This window comes from Hemitrygon akajei, chromosome 23, assembly GCF_048418815.1.
Source record: "Hemitrygon akajei chromosome 23, sHemAka1.3, whole genome shotgun sequence".
Classification (NCBI taxonomy): Eukaryota; Metazoa; Chordata; class Chondrichthyes; order Myliobatiformes; family Dasyatidae; genus Hemitrygon; species Hemitrygon akajei.
In genome coordinates, this window is record NC_133146.1 from 38,891,203 (window position 1) to 38,913,830 (window position 22,628).

General features: G+C 38.2%; 1 protein-coding gene across 1 annotated transcript in view; it reads right to left on the bottom strand.

Annotated features, from left to right (window-relative positions):
- Window positions 1–212: 212 nt before the first annotated feature.
- The window catches only part of slc35g1 (solute carrier family 35 member G1), a 28,207-nt gene continuing 5,791 nt past the window's right edge, over window positions 213–22,628 (bottom strand). The window contains exons 2-3 of the mRNA XM_073027456.1: window positions 4,197–4,377; window positions 213–1,941 (exon numbers count right to left, since the gene is read on the bottom strand). Coding sequence (XP_072883557.1) covers window positions 1,182–1,941; window positions 4,197–4,377 — 941 coding nt within the window. The 3' untranslated portion in view covers window positions 213–1,181. The remainder of the gene's footprint in view (window positions 1,942–4,196; window positions 4,378–22,628) is intronic.

The window sequence follows — 22,628 nt, forward strand, 5'->3', positions numbered from 1 at the left end:
AATACTTTATTCTTTTTTCAGTTTTAATAATCCTTTAATGTGCAGCCTATAGTTCCAATTTGGTGTACCATATTGCCTGATGTGTTTTGTATTCCATATAGATCAAACCAACTACAGTATATACTCAGCCGTTCCAGATTTGGTATAGAAAATCTCTGGGGCAATACCATCAGTTAATAGTTTGATAAATCAACATGTTGCTAGATGATTGTTCAACAGAAACAAAAAAGCTTTATTATATCAACAAATATTCTACATAAAACTATTAACCTTAATTTATCTTCAAGTAAGCTAAATTGAGCTGTCAAAATAGGAAGATGAAATCTTTTATCAAATATTTTAATAAATATTCTCTTAATTATTATTGCATAAAACTGAACATCTTAATGGAAAAGGCTAAAATACAGTTTTAGAAACTTGTGTAAAGTAAGCATTATGAAGCTGTCACCCACAGCAAGTATGTGATCAGTATTACTCAATAGCCCTTATTTTTGGATACAAGGCAAGAAACAGTACATAAATTACATACTTTTCATAACTCCAGGATATTCTAAAGTGCCTCACAACCATGAAGTTACTTTTAATGTAGTCGCTGGTGGCAGAATACCACAAGGTCTCCAATGTAGAAACTAAATAAACAAGGTATTCATGTTTTTTTTGGAATTGAGATAAATAATGATCCAGACAGAATAAGAAGTTAATTGATTTGTCTTTGGAGTGTCGTGAAGATCTTTTGTGTTTTTTAAAATATTCCTGAAGGGGCAGTCAGGGCCTTAGATTATCGCCTCTTTTACAAGGCACTCTCTTAGTGCAGACAGTGTGCAAGTTTTTGGGGAGAGGCTTGAACCCATGGCCTCCTGACTCAAAGGCAACAGTATCAAAAGTGAACCATATCTGGTTTAACAGAGTTCTCGGCCAGATTCCAGGATCCAAACTCTGCATGTAGTGCAAAATCTCACACAGCATTATTGCAACTTGATTTTACATGACAGAAGTTCAAATTATTACAAAATTTTCAATTCAAATACACATTTAAATAATTGCTGATTATCCTGTCAAAAGTGTGGTTTATGATTTTTTGAGTATTTAGTCAGTGTTCAGAAAGTCAGTCAATGAACAAATAACTACATTCAAATTTTAGCCATTATGTTCCTGAGGAGATCTCCATCATGGGGCTTTGGTTAATTTTGATTTTTCTTTGCTTTTCTGGTGCTAGTGTACCATTTCTGAAGAGCAACTCCACTGGTACCACTTGTTACACAAATAGCTCCTCCCAGACTCCACCAGGTAGGAGAGCGATTTAGGAATAAATATTGCAATATAAAGGCTAGGACTACTTCTGTTGTCTTTATAAGAGCCACAGGGGCAGCCCTCTCTATCTGTAGAGCTTTTGTGAGAAAGACTTGCCCTCCAATCCCCAGTAGGCCAATCAGGATTAAAAATGCTCGATCCATCCCACAGAAGGGCAAGCTCCATTCCTGAGTTATCGAAACCGCACTCATGCTTAGGATCGATCCAATCGCTGAGTAGTACCAAATGGAGAGGAAATAATTTACCGATTTGCCCATCTTGCGGATCACAATCAAAGTCATTGCCGCACAGAGTGCACTTCCAAAAGCAGCCACCGTTCCCTTGATGTGATTCTTGTACTCACTTTCTAATCCCGCATTTTGAGTGCCAAACAGAAATTGTGGTCTAGCAATAAGAACGACTCCGACTAAAGTAAAAATGATGAAGATGGGATCCAACAAATTGCATTTTTCCTTCAGAAAAATCCAAGCAAATATGGAGACAAAGACGGGGTTACTGAGCATTATGACAGTGGCATCAGCCAAATGCATCTGTTGAATGGCGTAGAAGAGCAACATCATGGCTGTAGCACCAAGGAGTCCTCGTAAGAAAAGCAACAGTCTCAGACCTTTTGGTCCCATAATATCCACTCTGTAAAACAATTTGACACATTTTAGAGCATGTTTAAGGCATGAAATTTGAAGCAAGCAAATCAAGTTCAAATGTGTTTTTGTACCCTTATTTCACTTCCTTTGTTCAGTCTAAAGACAGGAAATATTTCTGCATAACTTTGTTTTTATTCAACTTCATATTAAATTATGGAAAGAATAGAATCTGGCCCAATTAAATGTAATTAATTTTTCAGTTTTAATGCCTTCACTTTCTACAGTGTTGGCTGACAGTTCATTTGTTATCACTCGAGTTGGACCCATCCAAGTCAACAGCTATTATACCCAAGATGCACAGCAGATGCGAACCCATCATGGTTGCCAAGGAAATGGCAAGACCAAAGCAAGCTCCAGCCTCATTCCCAAAACCTGCACATTTGAACATTTTCATACTTCAATCCCATTCAAATGATTGGCATACAGACAAATGGTTTTCATATCTCATCTTAATATGTTTCAGGATTATTCAATATGATCTTAGTTTGCATGTCTCATTTGAATATTGAGATGCACTTGTCAACATATTTCTCCCATTTCCTTGGGACAAAACTCATTTAGTAAACAGAAGTAAAGGCAAATGAAACAGAAATAAGCTTATCAGGCATTTACTGCCTTTCTGTGGTTGATCATTATCCCAACTCCATTCAGAGAATTTGGTGACACATCATTTTTTTTCCCTAACCCAATAAAAGTATCAACTGATTTACTGACTCCAATTATTTTGCAAATATAATTGCAGCACTTCTTCCACTCTGCTGAGTAATTGTTTTTCTTAAAATTCTCCACTTAACGGGAGGGTTGTGATTTTAAGATTACTTCCTCTGGTTTAAGACAGCCCCAGAAGCAGAAAATATTTCTGTTCAACCCAGAAAATTCTTCTGAAATCCTAACAAAAAGAATTTAAACTTTCATTGTGAGCAAATACCATAAAATTATACAATATAGAGCAGAACTAGGCCATTCGGCCCATCGAGTCTGCTCTGACATTTCATCATGGTTGATCCATTTTCCCTCTCAGGCTCCAATCTCCTGCCTTCTCTTCTTATCCCTTCATGCCCTGACCAATCAAGAATCTATCAACTTCCACCTTAAATATACCCAATGACTTGGCCTCCACAGCTACCTGTGGCAATGAATTCCACAGATCCACTACATTCTGGCTAAAGAAACTCCTCATCTCCATGCCCGAGATGCACAGTTGAGAGTATCCCAGTTGGTTGCACCACAGCCTGGTATTGAAACCTCTACTGAAAGTGGTGAATAAAGTGCAGCTCATCACAGGCAAAGCCACTCCCCACCATTGAGCGCATTTGCATGGACCGCTGCCACAAGAAAGCAACATCTATCATCAAAGACCCACACCACCCAGGCCATGCCCTATTCTCACTACTACCATCAAGCAGCAGGTACAGCAGTTATTACTCTACAGCCATCAGGCTAACTTCACTCACCACAACTCCACTTGGACTCACTTTCAAAGATTTAATACAACTCACATTCTCAGATTTTTTTATTGGCATAATTTGTCTTTCATAAATTATATTGCATTTTTTATCTTCCTGTAAATGCTGCAAGCAAGTGAATCTCAAGGTAATATATGGTAACATATGCATACTTTGATCAATTCCTCACTCTTGCCAACTATTGGAATGAATTCATGATGAGCTGTGGATCACGTGGTGGTGTAACTTATGGAGCTGCTGCCTCACTGCTCCAGTGGCCTGGTTCAGTCCTGACATTGGTATACTCAACACAGAGCTTCTTCTGAGTGCTCAGGTTTCTTCCCACAACCTCAAAAAATAGCTTCATCTCCTTTTTAATCGATATAACTGAAGCCCTTAATGCCAAGAAACATCCTACCAAAATCTACTCTGCACCCCCTCGTAGATTCATATATCCCCCTGAAAATGAGATTTCAGAATTGGATCCAGTACTCTACGATCTCCTAGTTTTGATGCTTTGTCCCTTTATTTGTAAAGCAGTGACCCTGTATTTACTTTCTTAAGAAACACTCTCAAACTGAACTGCTGCAGTTTCACTCCACTACTGCATCTCTGATTTTCCTACAAAGTTAATCTTTGACCTGCCCTATCACTTGATGGCCTATAAAATACACCGAGAAATTCAAAGGAATCTCTTATCTCCAGGTGAGTGGATTCTGCCCCCTCATGCTGCGGCAAGTTCAATCATAATGCATGCAATACATAGCCAGCTACAAGCTGCACATTTCATACTTACTCGTTATAGATAATAATTGGGAATGTAAATAGCCACTGAAATAAACATCGAAACCCACTGATTTCCAGTGCATGGACTCCTTCAATTTTCTTCACCAGGAGAGCAAGGACCGAAAAGAATACACAGGAGAACAGTGCGTAACATAACCCGAGGCCTACCCATTTAGGTTTCTTCTCTGGTACTGCAAAATTTAAAAAAAACATTTACCAAGTCAGTATAATTGAATTAACATTTCAGGACTGGTTATTCACAGCAACCAGCTTATAATATTTCTTCCAGTATTACTTTACTCTAGTAACATAATCAATATATAGAGTAAATTATAACTTTACTATCTATTTATAATATAGAGTATCTAATTTCTCCCAACCAGACTTTCCACCCATCTTGTAAACAAAATGCTATACTTGAGACACAGTCACACTCCTACCATTAAGGACTTGTTACGAATGACAAGCAACTCTGATGGGCAGAAGGGTGCAAAGTCACCCCCCCCCCTTTTGAGAATCGCAAAATTGGTATTATTTCGGGTCTGATACCCAGGAAATGAGAGAGAGACAATGCAGGGATACACAAAGGTGGAATGTCTCCTATCGACAAAGAGAAAGATTACTGCTATTGTCTCTTGAAGAAGGAATTGTGTATTGAGTACTGTTCTATTCATTGAAACCCCTCAGGGGGCAACCAGAGTGGGCTGGTTGAGGGATTGCATCATCCCAACCTGATTGACACCTGAGACCCCATGAGTGGGGATAAAAGTAGGGTCTGGGGAACACCCCTCAGATGCACCAGGAGAGATACTACGAGACCGGTGGGGGCTTGTGTGTGTGTCCACCCTTGCCTAGGTGACGAGTCCTCCACGGAACGGTCTAGCTAAAGGACGGAGACGGATCAAGATCGTAAAAGGAAAGTCGGCAAGTTATTCTCTCTCTCTCTCTCCAACAATTGCAACACCGTGAACAACAACTACTGCAGCCTGTATGAACTGAACTGAACTTTATATTTCCATCGGACAATTCATTATCCCCTAGACAACGATAGAGCTTATTTCTTATTGATCATTATTATACCCGCACTTTTAGGTTTAGTATTGATGACGTATATTATCTGTATATTTGCATTGATATTGTTTTTGTGTATTTTTACTAATAAATAGTTAAAAATAGTATCATCAGACTTCAACGGATACTCCTATCTTTGCTGGTAAGACACCCAGTTACGGGGTTCGTAACAGACTCCAACAGCTCAATGGTGTATGAAATCTCATCTGTACAAGTCTTCCACATGGGTGTCTGGGTTCCTCCCTGGCAATATTCTGTGTTCACTGAGCTACACGGAAGCCATTTAACAACAACAATGTTGCTATGTTACAAAATATATAACATGTATATATTGTTAAATCATATTAAGGCACACACATAGTATTCTGCTACTCTAGTTAAGCATTTTAAATTTTAAAAAGGTACATGTTTTATCATTTTATCAATCAGCAACAATAATAAAATGGTGTCATTTTAAATTTTGTAAAATATTGGATGAATGTCTGAACAGTTCAAATGACAACTGAATTCTTTCTGAACCCTAGCATTTAGGGTCTGTATGTCTATTAGTGGGTAATGTTTGTTAAGTGTCTATACAGAGTGAGCACTGTTAAGGTCTGTAGAATGTTTGCTGATGGCAGCTTGATTCTTTCAGTCTTAGGCACCATAACATGAGAATGTCTGTTAATGACTAAGTGTCTGATGGTCACTTTGAGAGCTAAATTGATGTATTATTTCATAAAGTCTGTTAAGCTGCTTTGATAGATTCTTTCTTGGATTCAGGCGTATTGCTTACCGTATATATAATATCAATTTTCTTATGAGTCTGAGGAATGGTGAACTAATGAAGGATGACCATTAAAGTGTCTGATAATAATAATTGATTTATGAGGATATGTTGAACACTGTGTTAATGAACATATTTTGTTTGTGTGAGAAAAACAAGGCTGAGTTAATGGCATGAGATAAAACCAGAGAGTTTCCCTGTCTCTTTGTCTCTCTAAGTTTGTGAAACTCATATTTATTGGAGTCCTTTTCTTGGTTTTGTTAGCTTCAACTGGGGCCAGAAAGTGTGATCAGTGCTTGGGATCTAGGGCACCATGAGTGAGTCAGTATTCAGAGTTACCTGAAACAGCAACGATCAAGTGGTGACCAAGAATAATGTGCCCTGAAATCTTTGTGGACATTTTTAATGACCTGCTGTGTCGAATTTTATGTGGTTTATGTGTGCTTTCTATTTTGTGATAATAACTTAGGCTCAAGTTACTTTGTTGTACTTGGAAGTTTATTACCACATCTCCTGGACACTCGAATAGTTTGGGTCTGATCAACCCAGCCATTTCAAATTGGCTGTTTTAAAAAATAATTGATAGAATACAAAATTTCAGGAATTCTTTCAACTGCAAGTCTGGTAAATGTGCATACGGTATATATTTTTCTTTCTGCATCCAACAGTGGAATGCATTGTTTGATTATTGTTTTTTTTGGTAAAGAGCACATAAAGTAGTAGATAGGAAAATGGGATTGTGGGTTGTTTGTAGCACAAAACAGAACAGAGTCAACATTACTTAAGTCATTTTAGATACTGTCGACGAAGAATAGCTGGAATGAAGTATTAAAACATATTTTGGATACTCTATTTCAATGCTGATTGAGAGATAATTGAAGGTGTACTAGGTTTAAAAAAAGTGGGAAGTTCTGTTGCACGAGTGAAGTCACTGGAAGAAAGTACTGCTAGCTATGAAGCAGCTTCTTTATTCGACAAAACGAGGTAGAGTAGGCATCAAATGGAGATGCCTTCAGTCGAAAGGTCTCATTGGCCCAATGTGGAGCTCGATATTTTGCGTGCTAAACATCAAAGGACATTTTCATATTTACAATGACTCCACAATGCTTTCTGTGAAACTACACACAAACATCACATTTCCGGATTCGCACCCACACCACGGACATTTAAATGAATTTTAAACAGCATTGTCTGGTCTCTGATTCACAGCTTTTAGAATCTTATTGTTCATTTTCTTTCTTTCTTTTTACAATATTTTTATTCAGAAGAAAAAACAAGATGTACAGAGTGCAACACATAGATACATCTCAACATAACTTGTGTACATTCATATATTGTGATAAAATTGATCAAAATGTTATAGCATAACACATAAAGGTATACCACTCTGTGATCAAAAATTTAAAGATAGGTCATACATCATAAAATAAATTTTTTATATTAAAAAAGTCAACCCCCTACCAACTACCAAAGAAAAAAGCTGATGGAAGATAATGGATAAATTAGAAAAGAAAAAATATTCACTTAAGCAGAGAAGATAAAAATATACATAAAAGTGTGTGCACTGTTAAACTTTATAAATTGGAAAAGTAATTTAGGAAAGGTCCCCAGATATCATAAAAAGATTGTTTCGAATTTAAGACTGAGCAGCGGATCTTTTCTCAATTTAAATAAGACATAATATCACATAGCCATTGAAGATGTGTAGGAGGGGTAAACTCCTTCCATTTAAGCAAGATTGCTCTCCTTGCTAAAAGAGAGGTAAAAACTAAAACCTGTAGGTTACAAGTATTTAAAGTTATATCTTCATCTGCAATAATACCAAACAAGGCAGTAAGGGGATTTGGGTCAAATGGGACCCTAAAAAGTTGTGAAAAGGTATGGAATACTTCCCGCCAAAACTTTTCAATTTTAGGGCAAAACCAAAACATATGAATTAAAGAGGCATCAGCAGAGTTGCATTTATTACAAAGTGGAGAAACATTCGGATAAAAACTGGACAGCTTCTGTTTAGAAATGTAAGCTCTATGAACCACTTTAAATTGTAGAAGAGAATGACGAGCACAGAAAGATGCTTATTAACCCGTTTAAGAATTTTATTCCATCTATCATCAGAAATCTGACAATTTAGGTCATCCTCCCAAGCTTTTTTTATTTTATCTAAAAAGTCTTGTCTAGATTCAATCAACAAGTTATAGATACTGGTAATAGAACCATTAACAAAAGGTTTTAAATTTAAAAGATCGTCCAGTAAATTTTTATCAGGACCTATAGGAAAAGTAGTTAATTGGAAATGTAAGAAATCTCTAATTTGAAGGTATCTGTAAAAATGTGTTTTTGGGAGTGCGAATTTAGTTGACAATTGGTCAAATGAAGCAAGAGATCCTGAGATAAACAGGTCCCAAAAACACTTAATACCTAGTTCATCCCAATCCTTAAAGACTTTGTCAGTCATGAAAGGGATAAAAAATAATTAAGGAGAATGGGAGATGATAATGAAAAATTCGCTAAACCAAAAAATTTCCTAAATTGAGACCAAATCCTTAAAGTTTGCTTAACAAATATGTTATCTGTTATTTTATTTGCTGAAAAAGAAGAATATGATCCAAGAAAAGAGACAATAGAGGAATTTTTTACAGAATGAACTTCTTAAGGAGACCCATGATGGGCAATCTTTACGATAAATATAATAAGACCAGAAAGTAATATTCCTTATATTGGCAGCCCAATAGTAAAACCTAAAATTGGGTAGGGCTAATCCACCCATCTCTTTATTTCTTTGTAGGTAAACTTTTCTTAAACGAACTTGCTTATTATTCCAAATATAAAATGTTAAATCTAAATCTAAATATATATAGTTGGATCTGGAGATCGGGCATACTTTTGATCAAGATCTTTTAATATCGCTGCTAGGTCAGACCTTTCTTTATCAGCTTTATTCTTTATATAGGTAGAGTATGAGATAACTTCTCCACGAATATATGCTTTAAAAGTATCCCAGACTATAGTACCAGCAGTATCTCCTGTAAAATTTTCTTTAAAGAAAAAAGTAATATGGTTTTCCAAAAACTTTAGAAATTTTTTTATCAGATAACAATGATAATTTAAAACACCAACTTCTATTTGGTACAGAGTAAACAGGTAATCTTAAAGCCAGAAGCACAGGTGCATGATCAGACAAAGCAATCTCCTTATAATCACAGGATTGAACCAGTGGAAGCAAGTTTCTATCTATAAAAAAGTAGTCAATCTGAAAGTACATATGATGAACCTGAGAGAAATATGAATATTGCTTTTCTTGGGGGTGTAAAAAACGCCACACATCGAGAATACCACATTGAAATAGAAAAGATTTTAAAAGTAGGACTGATTTATTAGTGACAGGGGTTTTACTTGAAGAGCGATCTAATATAGGGTCAAGCCAAAAATTAAAATCTCCACCCATCACTAAGGAATACCGATTCAAATCAGGCAGAAAAGAGAAAAGACATTCAAAGAACAAGGAGTCATCTGTATTTGGAGCATATACATTCACAAATACCATTAGTTTATTCTCAAGACTACCCAAAACAATAACAAAGTGCCCATTTATATCAGAAATTACATTATGTTGAATAAAGGATACATTCTGATCAAACTGGATAGAGACGCCTCTCGATCTAGATTGAGAGGGTGAGTGAAAATGTATACCCTTCCATCCTTTGAAAAAGTGTGAAATATCATCTTTACGAATATAGGTTTCTTGGAGAAAGATTATACGAGTTTTAAGTTTCCGGATACAAGAGAAAATCTTATTTTGTTTAACAGGGTTATTTAGACCTTTCACATTAAAACTGAGTATATTAATAAAAGAATCCATCAAGTATCCTTTAGTAATGTATAAAAAGTAATCACAGACATGTAGATAGCGAATAAATAAAACAGTAAAAACCTCCAATCAGCTTTCTGGAAGAACCCATTTCCCCACTCCCCCCCCCCCCAAAGAGAAAAATCAGCCAACGGAGGCTGAAGGCTAATTCTAACGATCCCAACCCAAAACTCCGGTGGCTCCAAAAAATATATATGTGTAGCTGAGCTGAATAAACGATTGTAAATATATGTATACAAAAACAAAATATCAAAGTAAATAAGTTCGCTATTTACAAGAAAAAAACATGGGAAATATAAGTATTAATCTCAGTAAAAAGGAAAGATAAATAAGGAAAATCAATAAGTAAAAACAACATATACTTATGGGTGCAAAGAAAAGGAGTAAAGAAACAAATAGAAAATAATTAGAAAGGGAAGCGGTTCAGATAACTTCCTACATGACTAATTTAAGGCATTAAAGGGAGAAAAAAAACAAAATGACAAAATGTAAAATAATGAAAAAACCAAAAACCAGCAATAGAATATTGTATACTATTGAAAAACAGTATAAATAATCAAAAGATAGGAAAAATCTGAATGAATTTAAAGTAAAGCAAAACACCCTATAGTTTCATTCCTCAGTAATTACTACATGTATACCCTACATAATTACTTTCAGTCAAATTACTAAAAGGAAGGTAAAAATAAAAATAACACTGAGAGAATATAACGTTTTGTTTAAAAAGAGCTGCAAGAAAATAACATTAGAGGACCCATATAAAGGCGGAAAACAACAAAAGAGAAAATGGATGCAGTCTGCCTGCATATTTTGCATAGTTTGCAAGATATCAAGGCGCCAGTTACTTAATCAAACAAATGATTAAATCTTCATAAAGCCAAGAAACCTTGTTATCAACAAAGCGCCAATTACTTGATTGGACACCTGAAATTAAAACATTTAGCATAAAGCAACTCAAGGTTAAATTTAAGCATGGAGGCTATGTAAAAATTTCTTATCTTCTTCAGGCTTCGTAAACCAAGAAACCTTATTATCAGAAGTAGTAACCTTGAGTTTACATGGATCTCTGAGAGAAAGGCGACAGCCAAGCTTAAAAAGGTCAGACATGACCTCTTTAAAAGCCTGTCTAGCTCTTAAAACTTCCGGTGGATAATCATGAACGATCCGAAACTGTTGATCACGAAATTGTAATATGCGTTTCTTCCTTGATTCACGAAGGATCTGTTCTTTAATCTGATAGTCATAAAAGCGAATGATAATAGAGCGAGGTTTGGCAGGATCCCAATTAGGCGGTGTAACTCGGTGAACGCGCTCAAATTTTGGTAGTTCCGATAATATATCAGGTAATAAATCTTTCAGCATTTGAGCACAAAAATCGATAGGTTGATTACCCTCCAGTTTTTCAGGAAGCCCAAGAATTCTGATATTGCACCTTCGGTTCCTGGTCTCCAAATCTGTCAGTTTCTTCAGTAACGCGTCGTATTTTTTAAGTTGTTCCTTAGAAATTTTCTTGAAACCTTCGATATCCCTCTGCAACACCGGCAGAGATTCTTCGTGTAGCTTAATATGAATTTCATGGTCATTCACAGTCTGCTGTATACTTCCAAGTTTCCGATTAAGCGTTTTCAGTTCAGATTTAACCAGGTCGAAGGAATTCTGTAACAAGTCAAACTTGGATTCCAAGTCATCCAGTTTTTCGAGTCTCTCTGACATTTGTTGAGACATTTCAGCCAAAGTCTCTAAAGTAACCTCTTTTCTAGAGTGTTTTCTGCTCATGGTGCTCTCACCGAGATAGGTTTAAACAGCAAAGTAAGCGAATAATTTCAGAGCACGTAGCTACTGCAAACTACTCCATTACAGCCACCAGAAGTCCTCCGTTCATTTAAATTAAATCTACAATTTACATTCAGATTCGAAGATTGATGGTGAGACGTCATTTGCTAAATGTAAATGCGCTAAACCAAAAAAAAAGCTTTAATGGGAAGTTAGGAGATTGGAACACTTTTAAAAAACAACAGAAGGGAACTCAAAAAAGCCATAAGGAGAGAAAAGATGAAACATGAAGTTAAGCTAGCCAATATTACAAAAGAGGGTAGCTAAAGATTTTTCAGATATATAAAGAACGAACCAGAGTCAAGAGTAGATATTGGAACACTAAAAAATGTTGCTGGGGAGGTAGTAATGAGAAACAAAGACATGGCAGATGAACTGATAAGTATTTTGCATCAGACTTCACTGTGGAAGACATCAGCAGTATTCTAGAATTGAGAGTGTTAGGGGCCAGAAGTGAGTGTGGTTGCTATTACTAAGAAGGTTTTGGGAAGCTGAAAGGTCTGAAGATAGACAAGTCACCTAGAACAGATGGACTGCAGCCCAGGGTTCTGAAAGAGGTAGCTGAAGTGACTGTGGTGCATTAGTAATGATCTGTCCAGAATTACTAGATTCTGGAATAGTTCCAGATGACTAGAAAATTGCAAATGTCACTCTACTCTTTAAGAAGGGAGGGAGGCAGAAGAAAGGAAGTTAAAGGCCAGTTAGAATGACTTCAGTGGTTGGGATTGTGTTGGAGCCCATTATGAAGTATGAGGTTTTGGGGTACATGGAGAAACATGATAAAATAGACCAAGTATTTCCTTAAGGGTAAATCTTGCCTGACAAATATGCTGGAATTATTTAAGGAAGTAACAGGCAGGATAGATAAAAGAAAGTCAGTGAATGTTGTTTACTTGGATTTTCAGATGTCTTTTGACCAGGTGCCACATATGAGGCTGCTTAACAAGAGCCCATGGTATTACAGGAAAGATACTAGCATGGATAGAAGATTGGTTTATAAATAAATAACTCAATAATTTGATTAATTAAAAAGATTGGCTGACTGGCAAAAGGCAAAGAATGGGACTATAGGGGGCATTTCTGGGTTGGCTGCCAGTGACTGGGGGTGTTTTGCAGGGGTTGGTGTTGGGATTGCTTCTCTCCATGTTATAGGTCAAGGATTTCGATAACTGAACTGCTAGCTTTGTGGCAATGTTGGCAGACAATACAAAGACAGGTGGAGGGCCAGGGAGTGTTCAGGACTCAGGGAGTCTGCAAAAGGAATTAGACATATTGGGAAAATGGGCAAAGAAGTGGCAAATCAGCCATAGTGTGGGAAAGTGTATGGTCATGCAATTTTGGAAGAGGAATAAAGGTGTAGGCCATTTTCTAAATGGGAAAAAAAAATTAAAAATCAGAGCTGCAAAGGGACTTGGGAGTCCTCGTGCAGGATTCCCTAAAGGTTAACTTGCAGGTTGAGGTAAGGAAGGCAAATGCAATACTAACATTCATTTTGAAAGGACTAGAATACAAAAGCAAGGATGTAATGCTGAGGTTTTATAAGGCATTGGTCAGACCACGCTTGGAGTATTGAGAACAGTTATGGGCCCCTTATCTAAAAAGAGATGGGGCTGGCTTTGGAGAGGGTCCAAAGGAGGTTCACAAGAATTATTTCAGAAGTGAAATGGTTACTTAATGTAGGAGGAGCTTTTGATGGCTACGAACCTGTACTCAATGGAGTTTAGAAGAATGAGGAGAGAAATCTCATTGAAACCTATTGAATACAGAAGGGGCAGGACTGAGTACATTTGGAGAGGATGTTTCCTATAGAGGAGGAGTTTAGGACCAGTGGGCACAGCCTCAGAATAGAGGGACGCTCATTTAGAACAGAGATGATGAGGAATTTCTTTAGCCAGAGAGTAGTGAATCTGTGGATTTCATGGCCACACACAGTAGTGGAGACCAAGTCATTGGGTATATTTGAAGTGGAGCTTGAAAGGTTCTTGATTACTAAAGTTGTCAAAGTTTTACTAGGAGAAGGCAGGAAAATGGGGCTGAGAATGATAATAAATCAACCATGGTGAAGCCCACTACAGTGGTGCTAGAAAGTTTGTGAACCCTGTACAGTTTTCTCTGTTTCTGCATAAATGACCTAAAATGTGATCAGATCTTCACACAAGTCCTAAAGCTAGATAACAAGAACACAATTAAATAAATAACACAAAAAACATTATACCTGATCATTTATTTATTGAGAAAAATAATCCAATATTATATGTATTTTTTGGAAAAAAGTAATAAAGTTTAAGTCCTTGTGATTTAATTGAAAAATTCTCAGACCTTTCAACATTACAAAGCCTCAAATCTCTCTTTTGCACTCTGAGGCAGTAGTAGACGGCAAGATCATTAATCACCACACCCATATTCAGTTGCTAAATCAGTGCCATTACACCACTGGCACAAACATACCACTGGATTTTAAACCAAGTAAAACTTTATCTCAGCAACACACACAAACTGCTGGAGGAACACAGCAGGCCAGGCAGTATCTATGGAAAAAGACTACAGTTGATATTTTGGGCTGAGACCCTTCAGCAGGACTTTATTTAAACACCATTCACACCTGCCCTAAATAAACACAAGGAAGTTGCTCGTTATTTCAGAATCTCTCAGAAATTCCCCAAAATATAGAAATTTCCTCATACCCTACATATTATTTCTCCATATTTCTTACATGATCATGAACATGAAAGCACTGAAGATATTTCCAAAAGTAGGACATTTTCTGATCACTAATTTTGATTCTGTCATTGTCCTTTCACCTTATTCAGCCTTATTACAGCTGCTACCTTGTCCCCTACCAGGAAGTTAATTTCTCCATCTAATCTGCCCTCACCAGCCTCATTCTGTTTACCATTCAATCAGTGACAATAACAAAGCCAAAACGTGCAAACCCCTTTCATCTGTGGCATTTATTCTCCGTCTTGAGTTGTTAGTCATGCAGCATTTTCATGTAAAGTAACTTCAGATTCAGATATCACATGTACATTGAAAGATGCATTAAATGTGTTGTTTGCATTAATAACCAACACAACCCAAGTATGTGCTGGGGTAGCCCACAAGTGCTGCCATGCTTTCCAGCACCAGCAATGCTCAGGAGGACCAGAAAGAATACAACACCAAACACAACTTTAAATGCCTATTTAAAGCTCCTTTATTTTTGTCTTCAACACAGTTAATTTATCCAATCATTTCTGTTTGAAACCAAATGATCAGAGCTCTGACTAAATTTTGTTACTGAAATTCCTCCCACTGTATTTCTTTCCAAGCAGCCAAACATCTAAACTTTTGACTCCATGTTAAAGCACTTGAGGAATGTAAACTAGTATTTTGTTTTTCCATTAAAATCATGTCAGTTTAATATCCACCAAAAAAAGAATCTATCTCTACCCTGCAACTCAAAAACGAGAAGTCAGTCATAGAAAAGTACAGGACAGAAACAGGCTCTTTCGCCCATCTAGTCTGTTCTGAAACATTTAAACTGCCTATTCCTAATGACCTGCACCAGGACCACAGCACTCCATACCCCTGCTATCCACTTATCAACCCAAACTTGTCTTAAACGTTGAAATCGAGCTCGCATGCACCACTTGTACTGGCAGCTCTTACCACACTCTCACAACCCTCTGAGTGAAGAAGTTTCCCCTCATGTTTCCCTTAAACTTTTCACCTTTAACTTATGACCTCTGGTTGTAGTCCCACCCAACCTGAGTGGAAAAAGCCTGCATGCATTTAGCCTATCTATACCCTGCATAATTTTGTATACCTCTATCAATTCTCTTCTCAATCCTCTATGTTCGAAGGAATAAAGTTCTAACCTATCTAAGTTTTCATAGAAAAGGTGTAGGAGGGGTGGAGATGTGGGGCAGACCCTGATAGGGTAAGACTGGGATAAGCTGTAAACAAAGTTATCTAGTCACAAAATGAACAAGAGCATGGGCAAAACAATGTAGGAGTTACAGAGCAGCTTCTGATGAAAGATGTCAGCCTAAAACGTCGACTGCTTGTTCTTTTCCATAGACGCTGCCTGGCCTGCCGAGTTCCTCCAGCATTTTGTGTGTGTTATTGGAATATAAGCTGCCTGAAAGAATTGGGTCAACTAAAATGGTAATTAGTTTATTATTGTCATGCGTACTGAGGTACAATGAAAAGCTTTATTCTGCATGTCATCTGTACAGTTCATTCATCCCATCTATAGTTATCGTTTTATTATTGTCACATGTAACAAGAAAGAGTGAAAAGCTTGTCTTGCATACTGTTCATGCAGATCAAATCATTACACAGTGCACTGAGGTAAAACAATCACAATGCAGAATGGAGCATAAAAGCTACTGAGAGGGTGTAGTGCAGGCCAGCAGTGAAATGCACAATTATAATGAGGTAGATTGTGAGGTCAAGAGCCCATCTTATCATATAAGAGGCCAGTTCAAGAATCTGGTAATAGTGGGACAGAAGACATCCTTAAGCCTGAAGGTACAAACAGTCGGCCCTCCTTATCCGCGGGGGATTGGTTCCGGGACCCCCTGCGGATACCAAAAAACGCGGATGCTCAAGTCTCTTATTCAACCTGTCTCAATGCGGTGGTCTTTAGGACCCAGCGGAACCCCGGACTTTATTTAACATGTCTCAGTGCAGTGGACATTAGGACCCGGTGGTGAAGCTCTGAATCCTCAGTGTTTCTGTTCATGAAAATAATCACGATCACAATTGAAAATAAGGAGGAAGTAATAAAGCGATCGGAAAGAGGTGAAATGCCATCGGTCATTGGAAAAGCGTTAGGCTACAGTCGTCAATGATCGGAACAATTTTGATGGAGCATGTGAAAGGCCCTGCCCCCAATGAAAGCTACAATTATTACTAAGCAACACAGTAGTTTAATTATTGAAATACGTATGTTTCTGAAGTATTTTATATGCATAGAAAGGTAAAATATGTACAATATACTAAGAAAAACGTTTGACTAACTGACGCTAAATAATACCAGATGTACCTGTTCCAACTTCAAATCTGACGTAAAGACGGACTCAGGAACGTAACTCATTCATAAACCAGGGACTGCCTGTACTTTTAAGTCATTTCTAGATTACTTATAATACCTAATACAGTGTAAATACTATGTAAATAGTTGTTATACTGTATTGTTTAGGGAATAATGACAAGAAAAAGTCGTCTGTACATGCTCAAACAACGAGTGCTGGAGAGAGAACTTCCGGGTGTTCCCAATCCGCGGTTGGTGGAATCTGCAGATAAGGAGGGCCAACTGTACTTCAAGAATTTTGTACTTTCTGCCCGATGGGAGAGAGGATGAGAGGATATCCAGGGGTCTTTGATTAGAGTGGCTGCTTTACCGAGGCAGTGAGAAGTATAGACTGAGTCCATGGAGGGGAGGCTGGTGTCCGTGATGTGCTGAGCTGTGTCCACAATTCTCTGCCGCTTCTTGTGGTCACATGCAGAGCAGTTGCCATACCAAGTCATTGTGCATTGGCTCCTAGGTTCTGGGATTTGACAACAAGTTTGCCTGAAATTATCGTATTGAAGACAGGGCTGTAGTCAATAAACAAGAATTGAACATAGGTGTCTTTACTGTCCAGATGTTCCAAAGATGAGTGTGTAGCCAGGGAGATGGCATCTGCATTGACCTGTTTTGGCAGTAGGCAAATTGCAGTGGATCGAGGTTATCTGGAAAGCTGGAGCTGATGCATACCTTGACCAGCCTCTTAAAGCCCTTCATTACAGTAAGTGTCAGAGTCACTGGGCAGTAGTCGTTAAGGCACATTATCTTTTTCCTTTAGTACCAGGATGATGATGGTCTTCTTAAAGCAGCCTTTAGGGCAGCCTGAAGCTGGGAGAGGTTAAAAATGTCTACAAATACCCCTGCAAGCTTATCCACTCAGGATCTAAGGACACAACCAGGGACACCATCCTGGCCTGATGCTTTTTGTGGGTTCACCCTCTGAAAGACTGACGTTAAACCTGTGGCAGTGACTGTAGTTTCAGGTGCACTGGAAACTGTCTGAGTTGATGGTGACATACCTATTCCCTTTGGTCCAAAGTCTGCACAGAATGTGTTAAGCTCATCAGGAAGGGATGTACTGTCGTCAGCAATGCTGCCCAACTTTGTCTTGTAACCCAGTATAGAATGCAAGCCTGTCACAGCTGATGGCTGGACTTGGACTCGATTTTGAACTGGCGCTGCCCCTTCACATTTCTGATATCTTTACAGAGGTCAGATCTTCACTTCTTATAAAGGTCAGGGTCACATGATTCAAATGCTGCAGACCTAGACTTCAGAAGCAACTCGATCCTTGAATTGCTACAAATCATTGGGACAAAAGTCTCAATTAAATATCAGACATCACATCACTCAGCTCTTCTCGCTCAGCAGACACCGTCTATCCTACTAGGCTTATCCAAAATCCTCAAACATCCAGCAACTATTGTCTTCCATATCATACAATTCCAGGAGGAATTTTTCTCTAACTTATTTGTTCTCCCTGTTTACACCTCCTCTAGACTGATTCAAAAGCATTCATTCCAAGTTTCGTACTCGAATTTCAAGAGTATTAGTCTGGTTTTCCTGTTAACTGACTTTTGTGAACTCTTCAGTCTGTTATGGATGGAGTAAATTCTTCAAAACGATGTTGTCAAAGCCTTATGGAATAAATGTCACATCGTCAATCACTCAAGGGACTCCCTGGCCCAGGACTTCAACCTGGAGCAGCAGGTTCAGGGTAGGCAACACCCTCACCTCTGTTCAATGAGAGGCCAAGCCAAAACAGCACAGGAAGAATGGAGGCTCCAGACCACCAACATGCACATCAGACATCTCAGGACATCCTTGGCCTGAGGGACTGCCCAAGATGTATAATAGTGTAGCTATAGTTGAATTACTGAAACGAATCAGGGAGGCTCCAGCAGCCAAGTTCTCACAATGCAGGGATATGAAATTTTGGCAGAACAGATAAACCTCAGCAATAAATCTTATGGGAAAGATTAAAAGTACAATCATAGAAAGCAGCACTGACATGTTCAGTCAGATGTGAGGTCGTTCACTCCTTTAAAAGGAGCGTTAGATTACCAAATTATCAACAGAAGTGAAGTTTCACTGTCATTTGTTTTGTAAAAAGTACATTTCTTCTACCAACAACTGATCTCAAGGCAAAAGTAATTTCACTAAAAATGTCAGCACTCAAGCTGTGGTTGCCCATTGAGTTTTCTCCCCCACATCCTATAGATGTGCTGGGTCAGGTTAACTGGCCACTGTAAATCAGCCTTGGTGTTGGCAGCTGGTAGAGAGAAAAAAAACAGGAAAGGTATAAATGGGCATGTGTCAAAAAAAAAGTTACAACTTAAAGCTTTCAGCATTTTAAGGGCAGCACTTGTTCTGGTCTCCAGGCGATGTCACTTAAAAAAAAATCACAAACGGCACCGTACAGATTTCTCTTCTTATAAGGGAAGGCTAAGGGAGTTAGAGTTAGGGAGCATGAGAGGTGGCATGATGGAGAAGTACAAGATCCTGAGAGACACAGATAGAGTGGACAGTCAGCATCCTTTTACAGGGCAGCAAGGCCAATACCAGAAGACATTTAAGAGACTCTTAGACAAGCACATGGATCTGTAGGTCTGTAGTCTAGTGTAGTTTTTTTTCTGTGTTTTTTTTTTAAAACATAGTTTTTGTACGCTTGTCTGTGTCATGTAACACCATGGTCCTGAAAAAACGTTGTCTCGTTTTTACTATGTACTGTACCAGCAGTTATGGTCGAAATGACAATAAGAAGTGACTTGACTTGACTTGATATATGAGAAATGGAGGATTATAGGCTGTATAAGAGAGGAGGGTTAGATTGATCATGGAGTACATTTGTATAGGTCAGCACAACATCATGGACAGAGGGCCCATACTGTGCTGTAATGTTCTATGTTCCAAATAAGTGGGAAATGTTATTGATGAAATTGCCCTGAGAGATGTCATAGATTAGAAGAGCTGAATGGCCTCCTTTGTCTTAAGGAAATATGAAATTTATTTTAAAAAAGCAAGACTTGTGTGTGTTTATTTAATCAAGTAAAGATGAGACCAGGCATTTCACACTGGCAGCTTCAAATAAGGTCACCAAACTTATAAATGTACAAAGGAGAAGGCGGACAGGTATTTCCTGAGAACAGGAAATAAATTGAATCTTTACTCACTTCAGTTTCTGTTATAACTGTTACTACCACCCATAGTGCTGGCTGAGAAACAAGGATCTCAAATTTTAAAAAAGCAAACACATTGGCTGGTAATGACCACAAGTTGGCATAGAGAAGAATGTGAACTGGAATGTAGCAAGTTCATGAAGTGAGACAGATTGAAGCTGATATCGCTCGCTTGGGCAATCAATGGTTAAATTTACCTTGCACTTTATATTAAATAAATTTGTGTTGCCCGCTGAAGTCAAACATGACTGTGAGCTGGTATAGGAAACAGAGATAAGGGGGAAACCTCTCCCAGCTACAGTAATATTGTCCTAGTTTCACAGAACCATCACAATAAACTGGAAAGCTAACTCTTCCTAAGATCCAAGGTCCCTGCATCTATAATTCACTTTGAACTTCAAGGAGTGCTGTGATTCGCCATTAGAATCTCTACAATGCCCAATTAGTAAGCTAGAAAGGGCGCAGAAGAAGAGAAGAAGAAAAATTATAAGAATGGTTGCCAGAACTGGAGGTCCTGATTACAGTGCCTTGTAAAAGTATTCAGCCCCAACCCCTTGTTCACATCTACAACCAGGGATTTTGATCAATTTAACTGAGAATTTTTATTTGTGAACCACATGCTTCTTTTTCACAGTAGAGCCCCAAAAAAACAGGGGGAAATTGTTAAGCATGAAAAACTAAAAATTCAGAAACTGAAGTGTCAGCAGTTCAAAAGATTTCATCCCCATTTGCTCAGTACTTAGTTCAACCACCTCTCGCAGCTATTTCAGCCAGTAGACTTTTTGGATAAGTCTCTATTGGATTTCCACAATGTGATGGAGCAAGATTTGCCCGTTCCTCCTTGCAAAATTGCTCAAGCTGTGCCAGGTTAGTTGGGGAGCAGCAGTGGACAGCAAACTTGAGGTTTTGCCAAAGATGTTGAATCGGGTTTAAGATCAGGACTCTGACTGGGCCGCTCAAGGACATCAAATTTTTTCATTTAAAGTGACTCCATGGTTGCTTTGGCAGTGTGCTTTGGGTTGTTGTTCTGCTGAAAGACAAACTTCCTTCCCAGTTTAAGCTTTCTGGGAGAGGCTAGAAGGTTTTTAATCCAGGATCTCTCTGTATTTAGCAGCATTCATCTTCCCATCAATCCTGACCAGTTTTCAAGTCCCTGCGGCCCAGATGCCATACTTTTACAGTAGGGATGGGGTTACCCGGCTGATGTGCAGTATTAGATTTACGCAATACATACCACAGTGTTGAGGCCAAACAATTCCACATTAGTTTCATCCAACCACAAGACCTTCTTCCACATCTTTACAATATTTTCTAAGTGATGCTTTGCAAAGTCTTGACAAACAAAGTTATGCTTTTATTTTTAGCCACTCTTCCTTTTTTGTGCAAGGCCTTAGAGATTGTGGAGCCATGAACTTCATCTCCAGTTGCAGCCACTGACTTCTGCAGCTCACTCAGAGTAACTGTTGGTGTCACTGTAGCCTCTCTTACAAGTGCTGTTCTATCATTCGTCTCCAGCGACTAAGTTCAGAGGGGCAGCCTGGCTAGTTTTTTTAATATTTTTCCATGAAGGATTGTACTGAACTCCAAGATATGATCAGTGCCTTTGAGATGGTCTTGAACCTTCTCCAGATTTGTGCTCCTCTATTATCATTTCCCTGACTTGTCTTGAATGCTCTTGTCATCATTTTGTTTGATCTGTTGAAAATCTACTACACTGTTGGATCTTACAGAGAGAGGGGGTATTTATTCTTATGAATTCATTATAAAAAGGTGATCCTCCAATTTTCTACATCAATAAATTGAGCAAATTGCTAAGGTACTATACAGAATTGAACCCGAGGAAAATTAGTGTCATAATTACAAAGGGGATGTTTACTTCTTTCAGCTACACAATTTTGGCTTTTAACTTTTGGTTTTGGAACTTTCATTTCGATTTGACATGATGCACAGTGCTTTGTAGATTCGCTCAATGAAATACATTTTAAAAATGAGATTCTGTGGGGTCTGAATGTTTTTTCAAGGCACTGAATAGGAGAAACTGGATAAGTTAAAGCTGTTTCTTTCCTGGTTAGGAAGATGTAAGTGGCCTTATAAAGGTACAGTTGGCCCTCCTTATCCGCAGATTCCGCTTGCGTGAATTCAACCAACCGTGAATCGCGAAAACCCGGAAGTGCCCTTCCAGCACTTCTTGTTCGAGCATGTACAGACTTTTTTTCTTGTTGTTATTCCCCAAACAATGCAGTATAACAACCATTTTACATAGCATTTACATTGTATTACGTATTATAAGTAATCTAGAGATGATTTAAAGTATACAGGAGGATGTGCGTGGGTTATCGTGGATCGGAATCGAAAAAAATCAGAAGTTCTCTTACTAAGTAAGTCGGAACAGATACATCCAGTATTATTTAGCGTCAGTTAGTCAAACGTTTGTCTTAGTATATAGCATACATTTTACCTTTCTATGCATATAAAACACTTAAGAATATATGTTTCAGCGCCGGGCTTGGGAACGGAAGTTCTCAGGACTCAGGACAGATTGCTCCCTAGTGTGCTCTCCACCATGCTGGGTTGATGTGGAGGATCAAAAACTCAAAACCCTAAAACCTAATAATTAAACCACTGCGTTGCTTAGTAATAATTGTAGCTTTCATCGGGGCAGGGGCTTTCTC